This window comes from Pezoporus flaviventris, unplaced genomic scaffold (assembly GCF_033815535.1).
Source record: "Pezoporus flaviventris isolate CSIRO_AGI_PZ_B2104156 unplaced genomic scaffold, CSIRO_AGI_Pfla_v1 ptg000002l, whole genome shotgun sequence".
NCBI classification, from domain to species: domain Eukaryota; kingdom Metazoa; phylum Chordata; class Aves; order Psittaciformes; family Psittacidae; genus Pezoporus; species Pezoporus flaviventris.
Genome location: NW_026892550.1, coordinates 75,621,942 through 75,645,561, shown reverse-complemented (window position 1 = coordinate 75,645,561; position 23,620 = coordinate 75,621,942). Strand labels below are relative to the sequence as shown.

The 23,620-nt window shown below is 42.6% G+C and overlaps 1 protein-coding gene across 1 annotated transcript; it reads right to left on the bottom strand.

The window, feature by feature from the left end:
• Positions 1–1,677: 1,677 nt before the first annotated feature.
• On the bottom strand, positions 1,678–7,848 carry EXOSC9 (exosome component 9). Its single transcript, XM_061444060.1, has 12 exons — positions 7,768–7,848; positions 7,522–7,616; positions 6,782–6,901; positions 6,494–6,596; positions 5,807–5,944; positions 5,268–5,350; positions 4,864–4,996; positions 4,355–4,443; positions 4,011–4,157; positions 3,451–3,647; positions 2,446–2,524; positions 1,678–1,938 (listed from the first exon to the last, which is right to left on the bottom strand). Exons 1-12 carry the CDS (start codon positions 7,831–7,833, stop codon positions 1,857–1,859), a joined length of 1,332 nt encoding a protein of 443 aa, XP_061300044.1. The 5' UTR covers positions 7,834–7,848; the 3' UTR covers positions 1,678–1,856.
• Between the last annotated feature and the right edge of the window lie 15,772 nt (positions 7,849–23,620).

Genomic DNA, 23,620 nt, shown 5'->3' with positions numbered 1-23,620 from the left:
ATGCATTCCCAAAAGAGGAATGCTTCTTAGCTGCAAAGAAATCTGCACTGCGCAGCCCAGGCCACTTAGCACAGACGATGATGGGTGATGGCACCTAGACAACTCGTTTCCCTCTTAGGTGGTAAAGGAGGAGAAATAACGTGAGGCATGCTGCCTCCAAGTCCAAGGTGGGGAGCATTAGAAACTTGAAAATTGGAACCGGAGACCTCCTGGCGCTCCCGGCTGCTGGAGCCTTTTGCCAGGCACTGGGAGCGGCCCCCTTTTTCTTCAGGGAGGGGGTTGCGGGTGGGCAGTTGCAGGAGGAGGGGCAGGTCCGCACAAGGGGCGCGCGCGTGCCACCTTGCTGGGAGCCTCGCACGCCCAAGTAGTAATCCCAGCGCTTAGAAGGAGGGAAAGCATACAGACAAACCAGAAAGAATGTCCCTGCGGAGCAGAAGCACGAGCGGCCCTTTCAAAGAGACACGCGGGATCAGGCCAAATGCTAGAAAGAGCAAAAGTGGCATCTGCAAACCGTGCAACAGGTTCGAAAACCATTCTGCTTGTAAAGACAACGTTTCAAAAGGGAATCCTGAAATCGGGAACAGAACCAGGAGGCTCTCGGCAAGTAGATTTTTCACAGGTACCTTGGCAAAATGGGGATGGGTCCATTTTGGTCAGGGTTGACACTTTTGCAGGGTGGCCAGAAGTCTTTCCCTGTCGGAGTAATCAAGCGAAAGAAGTCCTTAAGTGGCTGTTGCAGGAACTTCTCCCAGGAATTGGGGTGCCTATCGGAATATCTTGGGCTAGAAGTCCACATGTGATTGCAGAAGTGGTTATTAGAGGGCATTAGTAAAAGGCTGGAAATGACTTGGAACTTCCATACGCCTCGGAGGCTGCAATGGAGTGGAAAAGTCAAAAGAATGAACCAACCTTTGAAAAGGCAGATTAGTAAAATAGGTGAGGAAAGTAATTTGAAATGGCCTCAGGCCCTCCCGCTGGCCCTTTTGCCATCGAGAGAGCTAAGTCAGAAGCATGGGAGCACTAGAGTAGGATGAAGAAAGCCCCATGGTCATGGCGAATTGTCAAGAGGGATGTGACAAGACGTCCAAATTGACTCTGAAATAGGTCTAACTTTGTGTATCCTTTTCAAACCTGGGGAGAACGGAGATCACTTTGGATGTTAGTGGGAGCCAATTTTGTGGTAAAAACAGAACCAGAGGAAGAAGTAGTAAGAAACGGAAATCTCTTGAAATGGGGATGGACTTCTGCTCCAATTCCAGACCTCAATCCTGACAAGGAGATGGCAAGCGATCAGGAGGAAAGAAATGAGAAATGAAAGGCAAACAGAAGCAGTGGAGTTTTTTTCTGTTTCTATCTGCCAAGAAAAACACAGGATGAAAATTTGGTGTTAGCATGAATGAGTTTGCCAATCTGCAAAATGTGTCACAAATGACTGCTTGTTTACCAATCCCAAGAGCAGTGGGTGAACTAAAAAAAATAATAAAAAATAAAAAGCTTTTTCCTGGCATTAAACCAAAGCCATAATTCCTTTTTACCACCTGAACTGTGACCGGGTGCAGCTCACTCCAGTAATGGCACAGGCAGCTTTGTTAAGAATAGCAACACATCTTACCTCTGCCGTTCACGTTGTAGATCTCAAATGAGCAAGTTTACTGGTGTAGCTGTGTGGTAACTACGGAATTTCACTTTCATGCTTTTTATTTATGTATTTAAAGGTGTGTACAATTTTATAACATATACATAAAAGCAGAACTAGATATGGGTTGGGAGGATGTAGAATTATCTACAGAACTAAGTTCAGTAACAACAGACCAAATTACGAATTATACAGCACTTCTGAAGGAAGGATGATGGCTCTAATGAGCAGCTCTCTTCTTTTTTCTCCTTTTGATAAATGCTTTCTTACTTGTACTTCCTTTTTTCAGGTTGGTCTGTGCTCTATGAGGAAACAACACTTTTATCATAGAAGTGTACTGAATGGTTTTACTTCAAGAAAACACAGGCTGATCGCCTGTAACAGGCAACCATCCACCATGCTCAGTGCAAAACACAACAAGGGTTTCCATGGCTAGTGCAGAGCTACTGTAATCTATCTCACTTCTGAGACATAAAATTGAAGATGCAGTACAAGATTAAAATTAATTTAAGAGGTAGTAGGATATCTGCAGGATATCCTCTATGGAGCAGCTCCTGCAAATCCTGCTCTCGCTCCCTTTGGAGCCATTAGTCATATAAGCATTTCATCTGGCTGCAGGGCAGACAGGATGAAGATGACTGCCTTCCTGGGACAGGAGCAAACTAGCCTAGATTTAGAATTCCTCACTCTCTGTTATCTTTGTAGTCCCCTTGATCAACTGAAACCTTCCTTGGCCTTGCCAAATCCTATGCTACCTGAAAATACTCCTTATGAACCTTTTTCCCCTCCTAATTTCAAATAATGGTTACCTTGTTTTCTTTGGTAGTTCCTGTGGTTGTAGAATGACAACTTCTTCCTCTTCACTGTCCGACAACAGAATAGGTTCATCTAAAACAAATCAACCAACCACAAACCTGTGATCATTTTTGTACAAACAACTTCTGTAACAAATAACTAGGAAGAGCACTGTCCTGGGTTCAGCTGTAACAGTTGTTTTTCTCCTTTTTAGTAGCTGGTGCAGTGCTGTGTTTTGGCTTTAGTCTGAGAACAACGCTGATAACACACTGCTGTTTTGGCTGTTACTAAGTAATGCTTACCTTGATCAAGGACTTTTCAGTCTCATGCTCTGCCAATGAAGAGGGGCATGGGAAGCCGGGAGGAAGCAGAGACAGAACACCTGATGCAGACTAGCCAAAGGGGTATTCCTGCCCAGTATATAAACTGGGGGCGTTACCTGGAAGGCCCAGATCACTGCTCACATTAGGCTGGGTATTGGTCAGCAGGTGGTGAACAACTGCATTGTGCATCACTTGTGTTGAGGGGTTTCTTTTCATTTTCCCCTTTTAGTTCTATATTCTCTCCCCTTGGTACTTCCCTTATTAGTAGTGGTAGTGGTAGTAGTTTTATATTATACTTCAATCGTTGGACTGTTCTTATCTCAACCCGTGGGGTTTGCATTCATTTGATTCTCCTCTCCCATCCCTCAGGAAGCTGGGAGGGATAAAGATGGGGAGTGAGCGAGTGGCTGCATGGTTCTGAGCTACCGGCTGGGCTTAAACCACGACAAGCATTTTTCAAGAAACATTCAGAGTGGTTACTGTTTAATTTGGAGCCTTCCATATACTACAGAAATCAGTATTTACTTTGAAGAAAACAAGTGACCTGGTGAAGTGAGAGTAGCAGATGTGTGTAACACAGGTGGAAAGTGGCTACAATGGTTCTCCTTCCTTACTAAGGACTTCTTTCACATTTTAATCCTAGACTGTTAATAAAATGATATAAGAAGCACATGTGATAACAAGATAAACACTTACCCGTCTTAGTTTCCTCCATCATACTTGTATCCTTGGTTTCCATTTTCTGGCATTCAAAGGCAGTAGCATCACCATCACCTTCACCTTCCTCTTCTGCTGCTTCTTCCCTCTCCGATTCTTCAAAGTCACCCCAGGAGTTCTCTATTCCTTCCCCAATTTGGGCTGTCCCAGGTGTGTACAATACTGGATTGGCAAAACTGAACTAGTTAAGAAAAATTTCTGTGTTTGCTGGTAAACTTGACAAACTCTGAGAGTAAACCACTTGTTTTTTTTCAAGCTGTATCTTTTCTCCCCAGGGCAGAACATCCTTAAAGGAGAGGTGAGAGAGAGTACAACTTCTCCAGCTACTGTAACAACTGATCACTTCAGACCTTAGTGTTGCATTTTAGGCTAGGAATGAAGCTAACTACAAGGAATTAGAACCAAACCCAGTGTGCTGTTGATGTTTCCTCTTAGGCTGCCTAAGCCCCGAGGAATCTTGGATGTGTGTTTAGTTTCTAGTGCTAATGCAGGGGACGGGAAGCCTGGCTTCCCCCTGAATAATACAACAGAAAAGATACACTTCTGAAGGAGGGTCAGCTTTAGTGATGATTTCTTCTGCTTGTTCTTCCACATTGTTAGTATCCACAGCAGCACTCTCCATTTTGAAGGCAGTGATCTTTTGATTCGGTATAGATTCTGCAAAGCCAAACTTGCCACCTTCTTTCCTAGTCATTCAGTCAAAGACATTAATTTTTTTCAGGATGCTGCACACTTAAAAATGCTTTCTCTTTTCAAGCTCAAATATACACTTGCTATTTAAAACAAATACAAGTGAAAGCAATTAGATGCTCAAACTACAGGCTGACTTTTTAGTATGTTTCTTAAAAAAACACCCATTTCCCTTCCTTCCCAAAACACTCACCTAACTTTCTGGTCATTCTCCAATGCTTTTTGAATGAGTTCTGTTATTTCTGCAACCTTAACAGCTGTTATTTTACTGCATCTCAGAACCTGTTTGTTATACATATAACAACAGTTTACTATCATGAAAGCAAGATGTTTTTTAACTGAAACTGTAGAACATCACAGGAGTCACAAACACTTGAAATAAAAGACAGCATCCTAGTAGGAGGGACTTGGATATACTATGAGTTGATGCAGAAGGTTAACATAACAGCCTCCATCTATTCATGAGAGTGCAGTCTGAATTGATTTACAGACTCCCACAGGGGAAAAAAATCTGACCCAACAATCTGCATGATACATAGTACTATGCTCTTCTACTAGGACTAAAAATCTGTAATTTTTTCCAATTGAATCAGAGAGGTAATTGATTTCTTAGCTTCCAAATGTCAAGGATACTTCAATATCAAGATTACAGCACAGGAACTAGTTTATATACAAGAGAGACTGGCTAAGGCAAAGATTTACCTGATTCTTTACTAGCACAATCCCTCCACTAGAGTCGATGGTACAAATTTCTTGATGTTTATTCATGGCAATTACAAGGAGACCATCCATTACACGTTCCTCACGTTCACTTGGATCCACTAATAAATAGGTCCTATAATCGAGTTTTTAAAGATAGGGCAACAGTAAAAGCTTGAGGCGAATTACTACCCTTAAAACAATTAAACAAAGGAATTGGTTTATGTATTAGAAATTATAGGTATACCCCCTCACCCCTCAAAAAAAAATTCCTATGTCGTGTCTATCACTTCAGAAAGCGTTTTCAGAAACTGGCTTGTCAATAGAAATATTTTTAGGACTCTTCTATGTTTAAAATTCAATTCTGCAGAATAAGTTGTTTCTATCAAAAGACTGAAAAATCTTACCCTTGCTGGAAGAAGGCAAAGCTGACACAAATAGGCATGTGGTGGATACTCAAGGGGACAGGATCACGTTCCTCAGGAGTATACTTTAAAAAGAGTTTGCCCAGAAGACAATTACTTACAAAACACACCTAATTTTCAAATCACATACTGTACAAAGACGTTTTAAAAAATAAGAAAAAACAAACAGAAATACTAACAAATGTTTTGTCATCAAAATATTTCAAAAATTCTTTCTATGCTTTTTGTGCAATTCTTGCCCTTTACTACCCACGCAGGTAAATACAGCATCTTCATCATCTTATACCTGGTTGAAATAACTGTAAATACTTGATTTTTTACAATTAATATTCCCATAAACTGATATTGCTAAAATTCTGTATTCAGCAGGCTTCCTCACTACCCTTACAAATCTGGAATAGCAACATATCTATCCTAAAACTTAAGTACCTTGGAGTTTATCTGCTTACCCAAACATCTAATTCTCCCCTTTAGAAACGAAGAGCTGCCCGAGATGCCACATGTAAACCAGTATAACTTACCACAGTTACTTCCTCTCCTTGCACAGACACATCTGGTCTGCGAAAATGACACAGAGCTACAATCCCTGCTATGCTGGCAGCATCAATAATGTTACCGTCATGATTTAACAGGTGCATGTCCAGGCGGATTTGCCAAACCTGAGAAGAAACCCATACGTAACTGGTTGGTCGTGTGTGACAGGATTCTACAGAAGTTACTGTTTTTTTCCAAACAATTTCATTTTCTGAACCATAAGAACCACCATCACATGTTCTTCAGGTCTTTGCTTAAGAAGATGGAAGATCTGAGGAAACTGGTCTAGTGTGAGGCATCCCTGCCCATGGCAGGGGGGGTGGAACTGGATGATCTTTAAGGTCCCTTGCAACCCAAACAATTCTATGATTCTATGATTTCAGTATATTCCAAGATAACCAGTGTGCCAGATTTAATTATGACAAAATACGTAACACTTAAGCATAAGTTAAACTTCATTCTGCAAAGAAAATATTTGAGTGTGCAGGGTCCCAACTACTTCAGAAAGCCTCTGTAGACATGCAAGTGGAAAATGCCTGTAAAGTCAGATATGTGGATCTTCACATTAATCTACAATAGGAATTTCTATCTTCCAAAACAAGGACCATCTAAAAAAAAAAAGAGTATATGCACCATTTAGTTTAAACCCACTTGAAATTCATGGGTTTTCATACCTTTTCACCAGCAACAACGCAGAGAGATTCAGTATCTATACATCTGGAATTTCTCAGGCATCGCTCTATTTGTCTGTTTAGTTTCACCAGTAAGTCAGACTGCCTGTCAAAACAAAATTAACCCCAACCGAGTATGATTACACTCTATACTTCCTTGTATCATAGAATCATAGAATAGTTAGTTGGAAAGGACCTTACGATCATCTAGTTCCAACCCCCTTGCCATGGGCAACCATGCCAGTGGCTCTTCTGTCACACCTGCCTAGTCTCTTTAAGACAGCTACATACCTGCCAGGCTCAAGACCAGGTGCAGCCATTGGTGAGAGCTCAAGATTAACAAAAAGTATACCTTCTGTCGGCCTACTTGGCTTGGGGGGAACAAGTTCACATGATACTTGTGCAAGAACCCTGCAAAGGTAAACAAACCGCTAAGTCACAGAAGTTAGCTGGAAAAAAAACCCTATCACTAGAAACAAACTATATACTTTGAGAAAGCATGCAGTTAGGGTTTTAGTTTGTATTTCTCACTCCTGTCAGTTTCTTGTTTAACGCCTGTCATACGTATTTAAACTTTGGTCAGTAACTCACAGCAGGAAATGCAGGAATCCGAACATTTTACTGTCTCTGAGGATTAAAAATAAACTCAAACACATGACAACCTATACCTAAACGCTTATGTAAGCGCATGTATTCCACTTCCCCACATATAAAAAAAGGCAGTTTGATTCGCAGAATACATAACATGAAACCAGCAACTAAAGAGATGAAAAATTATAATTTTGTCTTATATACACTATTTTTAATCTACAGTCATCACAGAAACCCCATCCCTTCCCTCTTCCTTCCCCTTCCCCCTCTCCTCTATGGCCTTTAAGCTTTGTTTGCTGTGATCTCTCTCGGCAGGCTTTCGGACACCTCACACTGAACGCCACGGAGGTTTTGCCTCCACACGTTCGGAAACACAACGCCCAAATGCCTTTCCCTCCCTCAGGCGGTACGCTGTGCCCGCCCGCAGCCCCGCTCACAACCTGGTCTTGCCCAGCTCCACGATGCAGCAGCCATATTCGGTGCCGAAGGAGATGCGCACGTTCCGGTAGTCATAGCACTGCCGCCCGTCCAGGCGCTGCGGGCCCAGAGACACACACACACCAGGTTAACACGCCATCCCCCTGCGGTTCGAGGGGCCGGAGGAGCAGCGCCAGCCCTCCGCGGGATGGGGAAGGGGAGGCCGGGGCCGCTGCAGGGGCTGGGGGAAGGGGAGGCCGGGACCGCACCTTCCCCTCCTCGATGGCGCGCAGAAGGAAGCGCCGCTCGCAGTTGGAGACGGGCGACGGCTTCATGGCGGACCTCGGGTGGCGCGACGCGCTTCCGTCATCACCGCGCGGCGGCCGCGATGGGCGGTGCGTGAGGTGCACGAGTACCCGCCCGCCTTTCCCTTCCGGCCCGGGGCGCCCGCCGTTGGACTTGGCAGTCCCCGGAACGGTGGGCACAGGGGTCTCCTGCTGCATCTTAGGGGCCACCCTTAGGTGGCCCGCGGTCCGAAGGCTGGCTGCCCAGAACGCGGGCTGGAATCGGGGATTTTCGCACGTCCTTCGGCCGTGAGGGGTCGTGCCGAAGTGCGGTCATCATGGAAACTGCCCGAAATTAACAAACGCAACCGCATCCCAGGCATTTTGAGAGGTTAACGCTGTGGTAGGGCCCAGTCTTCAAGATGTGCGTGCTCCTTCAGTCCCTAGGAAACGGCTAGGGTGGTAGTTGGAGCAAGGCAGGCAGTGCTGTAGGCTAAAAGGGAGAAAAAGCTTCAAAACCGTCAGGAGAACATCCTTTCCTGTTGATCTGGCGCGTTGTCTGTAAGTAGAAACTCAAGTCCTTTACAAGGGGCGTTTATGCTTAGTTTGAGTTCGGTGGTTCAGAGAAATCTCTAGGGACTCGCCAACAAAGTTTAAATTGACAAGCAGGTATTCTTTATTGTGGCGCTGGGAGACACGGGGGATCTCTCCTCCTAGTTTGTCTCATCCAAGCATCAACCAGGCTGTGATTATATTGTCCTTAAACATACATACTCATTAGATTACATACATTACATCATACTTCTAGAGAATGCCTCCCGCATGTACACTAAAATGTGGTAGTGGGCTTTGGGACCCCTGGTCTTTGTTTCTTCATCACTTTGTTTTAGCATCGTCATATCAGTAACCACCAGAGGGTTTTGGCAGAACTTATCTTAGTCATTTCCTTTTCTCTATAGTTGCTAACAAAGCCTAACATCCTTGAAGTTACTTATTTACAACCCTGTTCTTCAATCCACCCTATTCTTCAATCCACCCTATTCTTCTAGGAACCCCATTCTTCAGTCCCCCCTTTTCTTGTCCTATTGCAAATGCTTTTGGAACTGAGTTATATACAAGACCAGATATTGGCCTATGCAGTCTTGTTAGCGTCGGGACAAACACATAACCACCGGGATGGTTATATGAGGTGCTTTATTGAGGCGCCGGGAACCAGGGGTACGCACCCAAATCTGGTTCCGACTCCTGTCACATCGCGTTCGCAATTTATACACTAAAAATCTCGTAACTAATACATATTCAACACAGATTACGTCATTGACTAATACATATGCATCAAGGATTGCTACATCAGTCTATTACCACATCAGCCTCTTCTGCGCTTGCGCAGCCCCCTCTGGTGGTCGCCCTGATGAAGTAAGGAGTCTTCCTCAGATGAAGTAAGAAGTCTTCCTCAGGTTGTCCTCTTCACCTTTCCTCTACTTGGCTAGGTCCCAGTCGTCTTCCGGACGTTAGCATTCTCTTATCTTCACCAGGATGCTTCTGGTATGCCCTTTTTGGCTATCTTAAACTTAGGTTCTGCTTGGGTAGAGTTTTACAATACATACACCCATACTCCCCTCACCATACACAGTTATGTTAGCTCTTGCTACCAAGACTACCATTGTAACATTTAGTTATAGAGTAACTATGATACAGAAATGGCAAAGTTATGACGTCTTCTAATATACAAAGCCTCACTATTGATTTATAAATTTCTCAAATATAATCATTTTACTATTTTATATGATTATTTTATTGTAAAAACCTCACCCTCTCTAACAGTCTCACACGTGTGGGTCCTGAAGACTCAACTTGCCATATCTTCTCTGGCTCTGGTGCTTTCTTGACCCTTGAATAGTGTATCCAAGCAGGTTGTTCCTTTATCTTCACTGCTGTAAAGGTAGTTAGTAATACTTGGTATGGTCCACTCCACTCCTCTTGTAGGGGATCACCTGCAAAATTCTTAATATAAACCCAATCTCCTCACTTAAAAAGGGTAAATAGGATAATCTAAACCTCTGGCCCTGGTCCCTAACACTCTGACGTTTATTTCTTCTAACTGTTTTCTGAAGTTTACCAAGAGCTGTTTTAGGTATCCTCCTACTTCTTGAAGGCTCTGTCCTTTAAATTGAGATTGATATGGCCTTGCATGTAGAATCTCAAAATGGGCTAATTTCTTCCTTTGACCGAGGTTTTGTTCCGCGTCTCAATAAGGCCAGTGGTAATGCTTGATACCAATATAACTTAGTCTCTTGACAAATCTTCCCAAGCTGTTGTTTATTTAAGTGGTTCATTTTTTCCACTTGCCCACTGGCCTGAGGCCTATATGGAACATGTAATTGCCAATCTATTTCCAATTTCTTGCTGATTTCTTGTAATGATTTTGTGTACTGTGGTCAGAGGAGATAGTTGCTGGTACCCCAAAATGAGGTATTATTTAATTTAATAGCACCTTAATCACTTGTTTTGCGTTATTTGCCTTGCAAGGGAATGCTTCTGGCCACCCTGAAAAAGTATCTCAATACCAATAAATATCAGTAACCTCCTTTCCTAGGTAATTTAGAAAAATATATTTGCCACTGTTATCCTGGGTAATTCCCCTTTCCAGTTGTCCCTACCCGATTCCTGTTTTCAATCTTAAGGTTATTTTTCAGACATAGTTGACATTGTTTGGTCACTAATTGCACTATGGTATATAAATTTCTTCCTGTGATCTGTTTGTTTAAATGTTTATACAAGGCGTTACTTCCCCCATGAATTTTGTTATGTTCTTGTTGTATCACCTTCCATAATTGATTATAGGGGATCACTACTCGCCCATCAGGTCTTTTTATCCAACCCTTTTCATTTTCCTGTCCTTCCAAGTCTTCAATTAGTTTCATATCTTCTTTAGAGTACCTAGGTTTATTTTGCTCAATTACCAGTTTACTGTCAGGAATTAAGGACATCACCTCAACTCTTTCTGTTTCTGCTGCCTGTTTAGCATCAAGATCAGCCAAATCATTGCCAATCTCTTGATCAGTTACCTTTACAATGTATGATAGGCACTTCACTAGGTACTTGTACAGCTTCTAGCAATCGCAGAATTTATGTTGCATGTTTAATTTGTCTTCCCTGGATATTTAAAGGTCTTTCTAAATTGCTCCCTGTGTATGAACTACACCAAATGCGTATTTGGAATCAGTTCATATGTTTATCCACTTGTCCTTTGCCAACTCCAAGGCTCTAGTCAGGGCTATTATTTCTGCCTTTTGTGCTGAGGTGTTAGAGGGTAATGGTTTAGCTTCTGTTAGCTTTGAAGTTGTAGTTATGGCATATCCTGCTCTTCGTTTACCATCTTTAACAAAGCTGCTGCCGTTGGTGAACCAGGAATCTGCACCCTCCAGAGGCTCCTCCTTCAGGTCTGGTCGGCTCGAGTATACTGTCTGTAAGTGACCAAGCAATTGTGAACCAGCGGTTCGGTAGGGGTTTCCTGAAGGAAAGATGCTTTTTGTTCCAGGACTGTTGCTACTGCATGTGACACTAACATGGTGATCTTTTGTCCTAGTGTAAATTTTCAGGCCTCTTGGATGTTTAAGATGACTGCTGCCACTGCTCTCAAGCATCCAGGCCAGCCTTTACTTGTTTCATCCAGCAGAACACCATAATCATGGATCCAGAGTCAGCACCATCCTGTCATTCCCAGAAATGTCCAGAGATCTTTAGCTGTGGGTGGTCGTGGTGTCTGACAGATTGCTTCCTTCCTAGCTGCTCCAGGTTCTTGTTGTCCTCCTGTTATTTTGTATCCTAAATAAGATACTTGAGTTCGAATTAGTTGAGCCTTCAATTTAGTTACCTGGTTTTCATTTAGCCCTAGAAAGTTTAACAGTTCTACAGTCCATTAAACACATTCTTTCTCGGTTTTGATAGCAATTAACAGGTCATCAACGTATTGTAGTAAAGTGCCTGTCTGGGTGGGTGCTTCCCAGGATTCTAATTCTTGTGCCAATTGATTTCCGAAAAAGGTCAGACTATTTTTAAAACATCTCAATAAGGATTTCCATGAATTTGGAATGTATAAGAATTTATGCACACCAATCTTTTTTCCCAATTTATATTTTAATGGTCTAAGAAAGAATGCTTTTTCCCAGCAGCCAGTAGCTCCCACAACTGTAACAAATTCTTGTCCAATCGGATTTAAATTTTAATTCACTACTGAGTAAGTCACCTCTGTATCTATCAGGAATTCTATCTCTTTTTTTCCTTCCCCTAGTTTTAATTTAACCAGTGGATCCGCTAGGGTAGATTCCCCAGGTCCCTGTCAATCTAACTTTAGTTCAGTTACTGGTGTTTCCTATTTCTGTTGAGGACAGTCTTGTTTCCAGTGTCTGAATTCCTTGCATTTTAGACACTGATTAGGTTCTACATTGTGAGAAAAATTTGCTCTCTCCCCTTTATTGAACATTCCTCCTCTGCCTCTAACTGCTATTCCTCTTCTTCTGCCCTGTCCTCTGCTTCCTCCACAGGTCCCTGTGTGCCCTAAAGCAGCTACTGTAGCAGTTGCTATCGTTCTTCGTAGCTTTTTCTCTTTTATCTGTTCCTGACTTCTATAAACTTTCCATGCTTCAGCTCCTAATTTTTCTGTATTTCGACTGTCAGGTCCTGATTATTTCTGAAGCTTTCTTCTAATATCTTCTGTTGTCTGTCCTAGAAATAAGTTAGCGATTTGTAATTTCCCTTTGGTAGAAGAATGGTCTAAGGTAGTATATTTTCGCATTGCTTCTCTTAATTTGTCTAGGAATTCGGTAGGTGTTTCTTTTGGTCCTTGTTTTATTTCAGATAGAACTGACCAACTTATGGCTTTTGGTATCGCATTTTCTAGCCCAAATTTAATCAGATTCCGATATCTCTTTAAAGCAGCATAAACTGCCGGATCATCATAGTCCCAGTCTGGTATAGTCAAAGGAACATGTTCTTCCATTCTTCCTGCTAATATACCAGTGATTACTTGGGCATTAACCTGAGCACAAGCTGTTTTTATCACCAGTTGCTTTTTGGTTTCAGTTAATGCATCTAATATTAACTCTATATCTCTCCAATCAGGATTCTGACTTTTGACAATCAATTTGAATTGTTTTACTATTCCTATTGGATTGTTTTGATAATTTTTCACAGTCTGTTTCTAAGCATCTAAGTCTCCCACTGAAAAATTTACTCTTATTCTGGTCCCATTGCTTTCCCTAGAGGTGCCTGTGTCACAGGTCCTGTTTTACTACAGACGTGAGCAGCGATTGAGGTACCTTTAAATTCTTTTCTGCTATTATCATTACTGTTCATTCCTTCCTGTTCATCAGAATGAGGAGGACTTGCAGCAGGGGCTACAGGATTTATTGCACCTTGCGGATTTTGTGTCACAGCCGTCAGGGAGACATAATCTATCCTATCTTCCTCCCTTTTTCTCATTTTCAGACACATTTCACCTATGTCACATCCTGAACAACATCTTTCTAATTTGGGTTTCAGCCTTTTTTATCCTTTTCTAAAGCTAGAATCAGAGGAGCAGGTGGCGCTCTATTTATTTCACATTCTTTCTGCCACTCTGTGTAACTTCTCAATGTGAAAAACATATCTGCATACATCACTTCATCCCATTTTCCTTGCCACCTTAAAAATAACATTAATTGCAACAACGTATTATAATTCAAAGTCCCATTTTTGGGCCATTTTTCCTGATCCTCTAGGGTATACAATGGCCACCATTGGTTACAATATTTAATTAAAGTCTTTTTATTTACCGAGCCCCTAGGGAATCCTCCTAATTCTTTCCAGTGAGCCAGAATACATCCTAAAGGGCTCTTTTCTATCATTTCTCTGCTCTATTTCCCATTATTTTTGTATACACACTATACACACACTCACACGGAATCCCAAAAAATTCCACTCACTTGTTAACAATTTTGAAAACAAAACAAAAAACATACACCACATACACAAATACTAATTAGCAGCACAATAAAAATAAACATGGTTTGCCATTCATTAATTACTCAAGCACAGCATCAAATACTGGTTTTCAGAAATTGGGTCAGACACCAGAAAAATACAACTGCGTTCCCACAGGTGACATCTCCTATGCCTTATGGAACTATTCAGAATGTATACCTGTATACCAAACATACTCTAGCAGCCGGGTATACGCCTTTACCTATGAGATTTTTCTATCCCGATTTACAGAAGGCTTTCTTATTCCTGCGTACACCTTACGGAATATTAACCACGTTCCTGTGTTCCTGCATTGGACATCTCTTACACCTTATGGAACACTAATCGGCATTCCTGCATAGGGCATCTGCTATGCCTTACGGAATGCCATAAAATAAAATAATCAAAAGAATACCTTTACAATGATGGTGATGGTCCTTGTCTGCTCCCGCAGTGATCCGAGTGAATCGAGGGGTCCCTCCAGGGAAAATTTTCTGGGGCACCTTAGGGATTGGGTATTTTCTTTGGAGATCAATTGGCAGTCTTTAGGTAGAAATTCTGCCTGGTTTTGCCTTTTTTGGTGTTTAAGTCCAGTGATAATAGTATTAATTAGTGAAAGCTTGGGGTTAAATTCCAAAACTCTCTGGTTACAGTCAACAACCTTGGAAGCATTTGTATTGTTTGTAGGAGCCTTCTAAATGATGTTACTCCCTATCAATTACAAAAATGTCACCTTAGGCATATGCTGAGATTTGTGCTTGGGGCTAAAGTGGGAAAAATCCCTGTCCCAGCTTCTCAGAGTGATCTGTGGTGTGCCTTGATCTGACAGGCTGGCAGCAAATGCCCTTTTTCATCACTCCTCTTGACGTAACTGGGTGACTGAGTACTCAGTTTGGGCTGGTGAGGAGTTGTAGTCTTGTCATGTAGCAAATCGCAGCAATAGCCTTTTTGCAAAAGAAGTTCTTACAAAACAGTTTTGGTGAAGTAGTATTTTTAAAGGAGTCACACTTCTGCACTAAACCAGAACATTCAACAGTGTTGTCAGTCATTTGCATTAGGTTTTCTTGCACCAATATGTGTTCTGTCAGAAACATTTCCAGAAGTGCTAATTATACCTTTATTACTGGGAAAGCAGGTATGGTGGATTTTGCTTCTGATGCTGGTCCTGTTCAAGATCAGTACACAGAGAAGTTGGTGGTGAACTTCAGGAGGAGATGGATAGGTTTCCAAGGGAACCGGGTCAGGGGAAGTGTGGGCTTGAAATCAGCTGTGTCATTTGATTCCTGCCATCTTCTTTACACAGTCTACTTTGTGGAATTTGGGTGTGCACATGTGCTAGAAAGGGTAAAGAATTTCATGCACAAATCAAGCAGGTGTAAGATTGCAGCACTGGAAATCTGAAACAGGCTATGTGGAAAATAAGGTCAATATAAAAAGTTAATGAAATAGAAGTTGAGCAATTACTGTATTTCTCTACAGTGAAAGGCAGAGTTACAATTGTAATCAAGTAATAGAAATACTCAGGGTGTTTGAAATCAGAAAGAAAAAGAATGAGTGTATTACACTGCAGAGTGAATAAATCACAGGCACTCACACTAAAGGAGGAATTATCAGAAAGAAAAGCCTAATGATCTATTGTGCCCACATTTCATTTGAGATAAATGCTCTGTAGGCTGCAATGCTTGAATTGGATTATTTTACCAAACTGAGCCATGAAGGAAAATCACATTCAAGGACTGCAGCAAAAAACCAAGCTGCATCAGAATCTCAGCATCTTGGCAGCAAGCTTCCAGCAACCATGTTTGATGGTAGCCTTAACTGCAATGTACCTTTGCTCATAAGCTGCAAGCTGTGCTGGCCAGTGCCTCCAGTATACACACTTACCCCTGTATGCACAGCATCCTGCATACAGTATCTCAGTTCATAAGATTATTTGGGCAGAAAGGCTCCACAGATATGCAGTAATATAATTCATCATTTGATTTTACAACAGTCTTTAAGGCTTTGAAACAGATCCAGTTCTCTTTGTGTGTGAGGATAGGTGATCACTGGATGCAATGCAGCTGGCAGAACTGAAGCACAAACAGCTCAGCATGCATACCAGCTTGCTGCAGCAACATGCAAGATTCTCTGACCATCATCCAGAGAAGCACTTGAACACACTTTTATCTGAAGCACATCTGTAAGCACATTTGTCTTTTGCTTATTAGAAGGAAGGTGCCACAGCTTGTATGGCTAAAATTTAGGGAAGTAGTTGCCTAATGTGTATATTTATGCTAAGGTAATTTTATTCCAAAAAAGAAACCCAGAACTGTCAGTTTATCATCCAAACACCATCTTAAAACAAGTTGGTAATAACTTCTGCTTCATCTACTTGCTGGATGTTTGTTTGATCATCTTTTATACTCTGGATTAATGGGTAAACTCCAAATTATTTTTGCTGTTTCCACCCATACTTAGCCTTCATATAACCTCCTGGGTTTTATTATTCTTGTGAAAGAAATTGTTTGCACCAAAGAGTCCTACCAAGAGTCCTGATCCTCTAGACAGTGCTGCATTTAGCACTTCCCAGCTCCCAGCAATCTTTTTGGGAAAGTGAGATGTATTTGCAAGGCTGGATTCTATAAAAGCAACAAAGATGGGGGAAAAGAAATTATACCCCTTCTTTTTTTTTTGCTGCTGCCTGCTTCACTCTGTAACATTCCTAAGAGCTACTGAAATAGTCGAAATGCTGTTCTGCTACCGTGTGAGTGCAATTATTTAATGTGCACAACAGCTAAATACAGAGGTCTGCTGTCTCCACATCCCACAGCTTCTCCGTCTCCAGACAAACTGTGTTCACGATTTGTACTGATTCAAGTGAAAGCTGTTGTTAAGTGTCATGTTAAGCCAAAATTGTTACAGCTAGAGTTGAAGACTCTTAACATACAAAACCAGTGTCTGGATTAACATTTTAGTGTTAAGATTTAATTTTCAAATCTTTTTGAAGCATCTTCAAATTCTCTAAAAAGTAATAAATGTTTGTTTTAAATGAGATAGTTTGCTTTCTTGTAGAGCAGGCATTGTTAAAAAAGCACTTTCTCATATCCAAGTGTTAAATATAACTTGTCAGAGAGCTTAAATATTGTCTTGAGACAAGATTTCAGGAGTGTGAAACTGAAGTGAATATCCATTTGGAAACTTTTTTTTCTATTTGAAAAGAAGACAGAAGATGTTTGCTTATACCATGTATGTGTGACCTCATCCCACATACTCATACTCTACAACACAGAGGAAATCTGGAGCACTGAAAGGCTTACAGGTCACGTCTGAGTGATAAGAGCTGATAGCACATTTAATAAAATTGGGGGATAATTTTCTCCTTTGAAACCTGGATTATTTTGAATAATTCAATTCAGTGTTGTGCCACTTTTCTCACAGTTTACTGTTCTCAGATAACGTGATCTGAATTTCTGCTGCCTATAAATAGAATCTGCCCAGCTCTGCCACTCTAACAAACCAGTATCGTCCCCACTCCCAGATTCTCCAATATGCCATCATGACACTGAGTGATAACTGAATGAATATGAACGTTTGGATACAAACATGCAAGGAAAATCTGACTGCGCACTTGTAGCATTGCCAACTGTAACCGTGTTGGAACAGCGTGTCTTGGTGCAATTACAGGAAAGGTGGGATCAGCCCCACGATAAGCAGGATAAATGATAGAGTTAAACCATTAAATCAAAATGGCTCTTTTCAGTTATTTCAGCTTCCAAGTATTTGTCACAAACCGGAAGTGAATCTCTAGCACGTAGTGCTTGAAACGCTCAAAGTCAGAATATTTTTGAAGCAAGTATTTTTTTTATTCTATGCGAACAACCTCTTTTGAGGCAAATAGATCTTGCTACTAAAATATCTCTTTTGAATCAGGAGTTACATTTTAGAAAATGTATACATATGCCTCTTCTGAGTAATTGTCTTGCCATTGCTCTGCAGAGCCTGTTTCTTTACACGAGGAGTAAGGAGTGGGAAGGAATTCTAGCATACCTGCCTGTTTAGGTTGTGTGTTGTACTCAGACTCTAAGAAGCAGCCTGTATTACTTTTGTACGGCTTTAAGATATTTCAGGATTTGTTTTGATCATAAAACCCACAACCAACCTCCAAACCAATACATCAATTCAGCTGATTTTAAATACAATTTCCCATTTACAGTTGTATCTTAAAATGCAGTCACTGTTAAAGCTTAAAACCATAGTTTAGAAGGTACCTGCTATTGCAACAGCTACACAGAGGGCATTGTATCACCAGTGTCTCATAATAAGAGCAGACTGTCTGTCACAGAGTTTCTGATAAATAATCTGTGCGTATCAAGTGCAAGTGTTAATCTTACCATATTTCCCAAAGATCTTATTTCCTTGCAAAGAAACACTGATAAGAAAACTGTGTCTTGAGTAGTTCAATTCCTAGCTAATAATGCAAACAAAATGGGAAAGTGCTAATTATAGCACCTGAGGGAATACAGAGCTGGAATGTGTGAGTGCTGGGGTACAACAGATGCTGGCTTTTTCTGCTTCTGACAGATAATGTTTTCTGCATTATTGATGAAGATGTCTGAATGAAGTTTTGCTACTTCAAGAAAAGCTGGAAGAACATTTTTGCCAAATGCTTCAAGTTGTTTATTGAGCATTATTATGAAGTAGTATTCTAGAGGTCTAATAAGCATAGAAGATTTGGTGTAAAACAGTAACTCAATATGTAGTTATCTCCTTAGCTCAAACTTGCCGTGATGCTGTGCTTGCTTTAAGAATTTGGGAGTCTTTATGAAGTAGAATTTATGGGGTGTTTTTGATGTATTTCCTCAGGAAGTAACACACTTTCTATGGCCTTGACAAAATTTTCAATATATGCAGCCATGGTTATATTGACTCTATGAAACTTCACTTTCTGTGAACATTGGCCTGAGCCAAAACCGCAGCCACGCGCCTCAGTACCTGTCTGTTACATCTGGAGGCTCATGCACTGAGCAGAACATTTCCAAAAGTGGGAGCAACCAGGTCAGCCACATCTAACCCCGTGTGTTTCTTGGCTCTGAGGACAGTGGCTCTGTTATCTCACCAACAGCTAGATAGTAATGATACAGTACGACAAGTGGCATCTGAGGTTCTGAATGGGATTTTTATTGCCTTCAAAGCAAAAGTCGTGGCATGTTCACCACAATTACATTGTTCACTGAAATCTGAGTCAAGTGGCTAAAAATCTGAGTCACTTCTGTTCCCATGACACAACTCGTGTTTTCGTTTCTGGCCAAGGGGATGGTTCTCAAAGGTCTTCAAGGAGACGGACATTTTCTAATATGAACGAAGTTCAAAGCTGGTTTGTGGACAGCCTGTGCAGGTGGACGGCTATGAATTGTGGGGTGAGAAGGATGGGAGGCTCAGTTCGGATGCGAAGCTCAGCTTCAAAGTGAGCCACCACAGCGAGTTTCCCTTGGCGGCGGCAGGTCATCGTTTCTGTATCCAGGGTCCTGTGCCCACTGAGCACGGGCAACGTGCTGGGACCACGGGCTCGGAAGTCGCAGCTGCCGAGTGCGGGGCGGCCCCGATGCCCTCCTGCTTGCCCGGTGCAGTCCTGCCCGGACCCGGAGGTGCCGCAGAGGCGAGGTCTGAAGGCAGGAACGGCTTCGCGGGCGCCCGGCCGCAGCCCCTCCGCCCGGTTCCCCTCTCCAACGGCCGGCCAGGCGCCCTGCCGCACGGGAGGAGGCTCCGGGCGGTGAGAGGAAGGGCGGCTGGACCGGCATCAGCATCGGGTGGTCAGCGGGGAGCCGTGCCGAGCTGAGCCGCTGGCGGCATGGAGTGGGAGCTCAACCTGCTCCTCTACCTGGCGCTCTTCCTGCTGCTGCTGGTCCTGCTGCTGCTGCTGCTCTGCCTGCTCCTCCGGCAGCTGTGGGGCTCGGCGGGCAGTGCCCCCGGCGCCTTCCCGCGCCGCCGCCCTCAGCCGCGGCAGCCGTGGGGGGCGTGCCGGGAGCTGTGAGCCGCCCGTCGCTTCACCTCGGGCCCTCCCGCAGGTGAGTCCTCAGGGACGGACGGCTCCCGCTCTGCCTCCTTCCCCCGCTGAAGCGCTCCACCCGTCCGCCCTCCGGTACCCCGCTGTCTCTGGGGCGGCTACCCTTGCAGCGCAGAATCCCGGGAAGTTTGAAGGTGAGCTCACCCTACAGCTTTTACTCTGCAACAAAGTGTTACAGAGCCGCAGCCGCTATTCCCAGGGTACTGCCTGAGGCCAGTGTCCCCGTGGTGTGGCGGGGAAGTCCTGGGAAATGATGCGCCCTCCAGCCGGCTGCCCCCACTTTGTGCTGGGTATCGAGTCAAGGGGGGCATGGAGGAAGTAACTCGGCTGCCGGCCTTTAGGAAACTCGTGCTTGGGGCAGACCTTTGATTGCCCTCTCCCAGCACTGGTTTTGGTACCTGTCTAGTACCATAGTGGCTTTTAGAGAGATACAGCTCAAGCAAGTATATTCCCTGTGCCCTGACGCAAGTTTTCATCCAGTCGTTTATTTATGAGACCCTCTCACCATACCAGTGTTTGTCAGTAAAAAAATATGAGTAGGGTTTAGGAATGACTTTTGATGGTTGGAATGGCACAGACCTGATAGGTCTGTGAGGCAAAGCAGAACTGCTTGGTAATGCACTGTGTTAGGCTTGAGGTTACTGAGCCATCAATGTGGCAACTGGCATACACCAAAGTGAAACCCCTTGCACTTTTGTGGGGGAAGGAGGTGAAGCTCTCAAGGGAGTTCCTGCAAAGAGTAGACACAGATTTGTCCTTACAGGAAGTACACGGGGAGAAGTTAAGGATAGGCGCTAGCAGCTGTGCCATAAGCTTGGTAAAAGGTAAGTATTTTGGAAGTACTATAGAGCTGGTGTTCTTGTTCAAATGTATGGGGCTTGGGGGTTAAATTTTGAGTCATTACATTAGATGGCAGCTGTTGGGGTGGTCTGGCTGTGAAAGCATTGCTGTGAGGTGTATTTTGCAGGGCAGAAAGCTGCTAATTCTGGCAGGTGCCTCTCAGTCAGATGCCTTCATGCCTGCAGTGCATTGCTCTGTTGCAAGGCAGTGTGCTGTGAGGACGAGGCCACTGTTGGAGGGTGGAGTGCACATACGATATTCTGGCTCCCCAGCCCTTGCTTGTCCATTACCTTTATTTGGAAAATGGAAACTAATAGATGATTTTCCTCTGACATATATACATTTTATGCTAGCACAGTGCAATATAAATTTTGGGGGTGTTACTTGGTTAAACATTTGGAAGGTGAAAGATTATCAGCTCTTTTCTCTGTCTTGTTTTGGTACTAGTACTGCATCTCAAATGTCCTAATTTCACAAATACCTGCAGTAGGAATAAGTATCCCAAGCTTCCAATGCAAATAAGATGAGCACCCCATATTTCAATGCTGTCACCTGCAGCGTAATTTGAAAGGGTAAGTGGGAAGTTGTTTAGCACACAAGTGACATCCAACATCTATGCCATTCAAATTAATTCCCATTTCTTGATATGGATTTTAGGGCACAGCTGGAGTGTCCTAAACACCTTCCCGTCTGGTAGCATGGTCACAGGACAGAAAGGTGAACAGAGGTCAAGCTCTGCTGTGCTGATGTTGTACCTGATTATTTTTCCAAATGGAGATTGATGTTGCCAACAGCTCCTTGATCTTTTGCTCAGAGAGGAGGGCAGGCCGCCTCTTGCGCTGAAAGTGCCTGTCCCACTGTCCCGAGCTCTTCTGTATCCAACTTCACAACAAAAGACATTCATCATTGTGTTTAATTAGTGATGAGAGTCAGAAGTAAGCTAAAGGCTAAAAGATCAGCCAGATTAATCGTCTTGGGAAGACAAACAAATAAACTGCAGGGCCTGAGAAATACAAGATATGACCATTAGCAGTAAATTAATCCCAACACCTGTGTGTTGCTGCAGTTCATAGGCAGAGGCAACCTGTCCCTATGAGGCCTGAGGACTCCTTGCTGTTCAACCCTAACATGCTAGGCACTCTCATGACACCTCATTACTAGGTTGTTGACAACCAGAGGGCATTCAGATAAGAGCAATGAAAAGTCTTTGGGGTATTCTAAAGAAAACAGTAAAATAAAAATTATGTATACTTTTGTTAGCTGGCAGCTATAGGGGGATGCATCATCTGCAAATACTTGAAAGATACAGATACCTAGAAAGAACTTACTTAGCATAACCCGTAACTAGGCATAATGACACAGAGTGCAGATAGAGATGGGTAAAACTAATAGCAGGAGACCAAGGTGTCCTTGTATTCAGCAAAAAGGTCTGTTAATTCAAGAAATAATCTCCCAAGGCAAACACGTAAAGCTCAGTGGTTGAATGTTGAAAACTAGATGGTGCAGAAGAGGAAATAAAGCTGTGCTTTTATGAAGAGGCAGTGACTCTGTAAGCACCTCTTTTCCTATTACTAGATGACGAGACACAAAGGCACAGTGTACCAAAATAATTTCTGATGGGGCCTGAAGGATTATGCCAGAAATTTCCTACTTTGGGCATTTGCAAATACTCTAAAACAAATACAGCAACCTGTTTCTTTTTCTGATGCTTAATCTGGTATGAGTATTTTCCCAGTGTCATGGAGGGTAGCTCTACTCACAGCCACAGCAGTGCAAGACCTGCTCAGTAGCTTTAATTTCTCTGCATTCCCAAGAAACTCTTTATCCTTTTGCTTCACTTCCAATATTGCATCTCTCAAATTTTACTTTGAAAATATGCCTCTGTGGAGGGCTACCAAAACAGTCATTTAAGACCTATTTTGAGGTGCCTTGGTGGAACTTCAGCCACGCAGGTTTTCTGTTCAGGCATACTAGCATGTCTGGGCTGAGTCACCTGCTCCTGTGGCTTGTGCTACACTCAAAAGTCTTGGTGCTGGTTGAGAGGCCCAGCTCCTGGACTCAAGTGGGTGGATACAAACCTGTTCCCATTTTCAGAAAGCTCACTAGATCTCATGATGCAAGGAAGAAGTTTGAAATGGAAAAAGGTCATCAGTCAAGGTCTTGTGGTTGTGTCTTACTCCTTGTGCAGAGAAGTCCTGATAACGTTTTTCTGCTTGCTGAAGATACAAGGTGATAAATAAATTACTTTTCATTCCCATCTTTGTACACAAGGCTTTACCTAGTATTTATGTTAGTAAATGGAACTTCTGTTCTTCCAGTAAGATTCAGTATAATGTGTTCAATATCTTTAAATGCTGAATTAACTGTGAGACTGCTGTGATCACCAAGGCATACTTGCACCTGTTGAACACCTGGGAATTGGTGTGTGCTAGCATGCATTTCCAAATGAAGTGAGCCTGCATACACCTGGGTATCCTTCATACAAATTAATGTTACTGTGAGCTCTGTTTCTTTATCCCAGTTATTAACATATCTGAATGTAATAATCAATGTGCCTGATAATACAGTACATGTCCTGATTTTGCAATTGGTATAGTACTATTATTTGTAGAAAAGTTAAAAATAAGTCAGTTATGTCAAAACTTTTGTACAAAGTGATCCATAACACACAATATGTCAGGATTAAAAACAAAAGCAAAATGCACAAATACAGTGCTAAAAATCAATTCAGTGTCTTGGCTGCAATATCTGTGTATTGACCCAACAGGCACAGAATGACCTAGAGTTTTTCTGCATATCTCCTTATCCTGCCAAATACTGTAGAAAAAAAATTATCCATTGCTTCTGACAATACTGTTCCTTTTTAATAGTGTTTGGGGTATCCATTTAATGAATAAAAAAAAAACCCACCCTGACTTGGATTGTCTGAGCAACTGTGTAGCAGCTGAT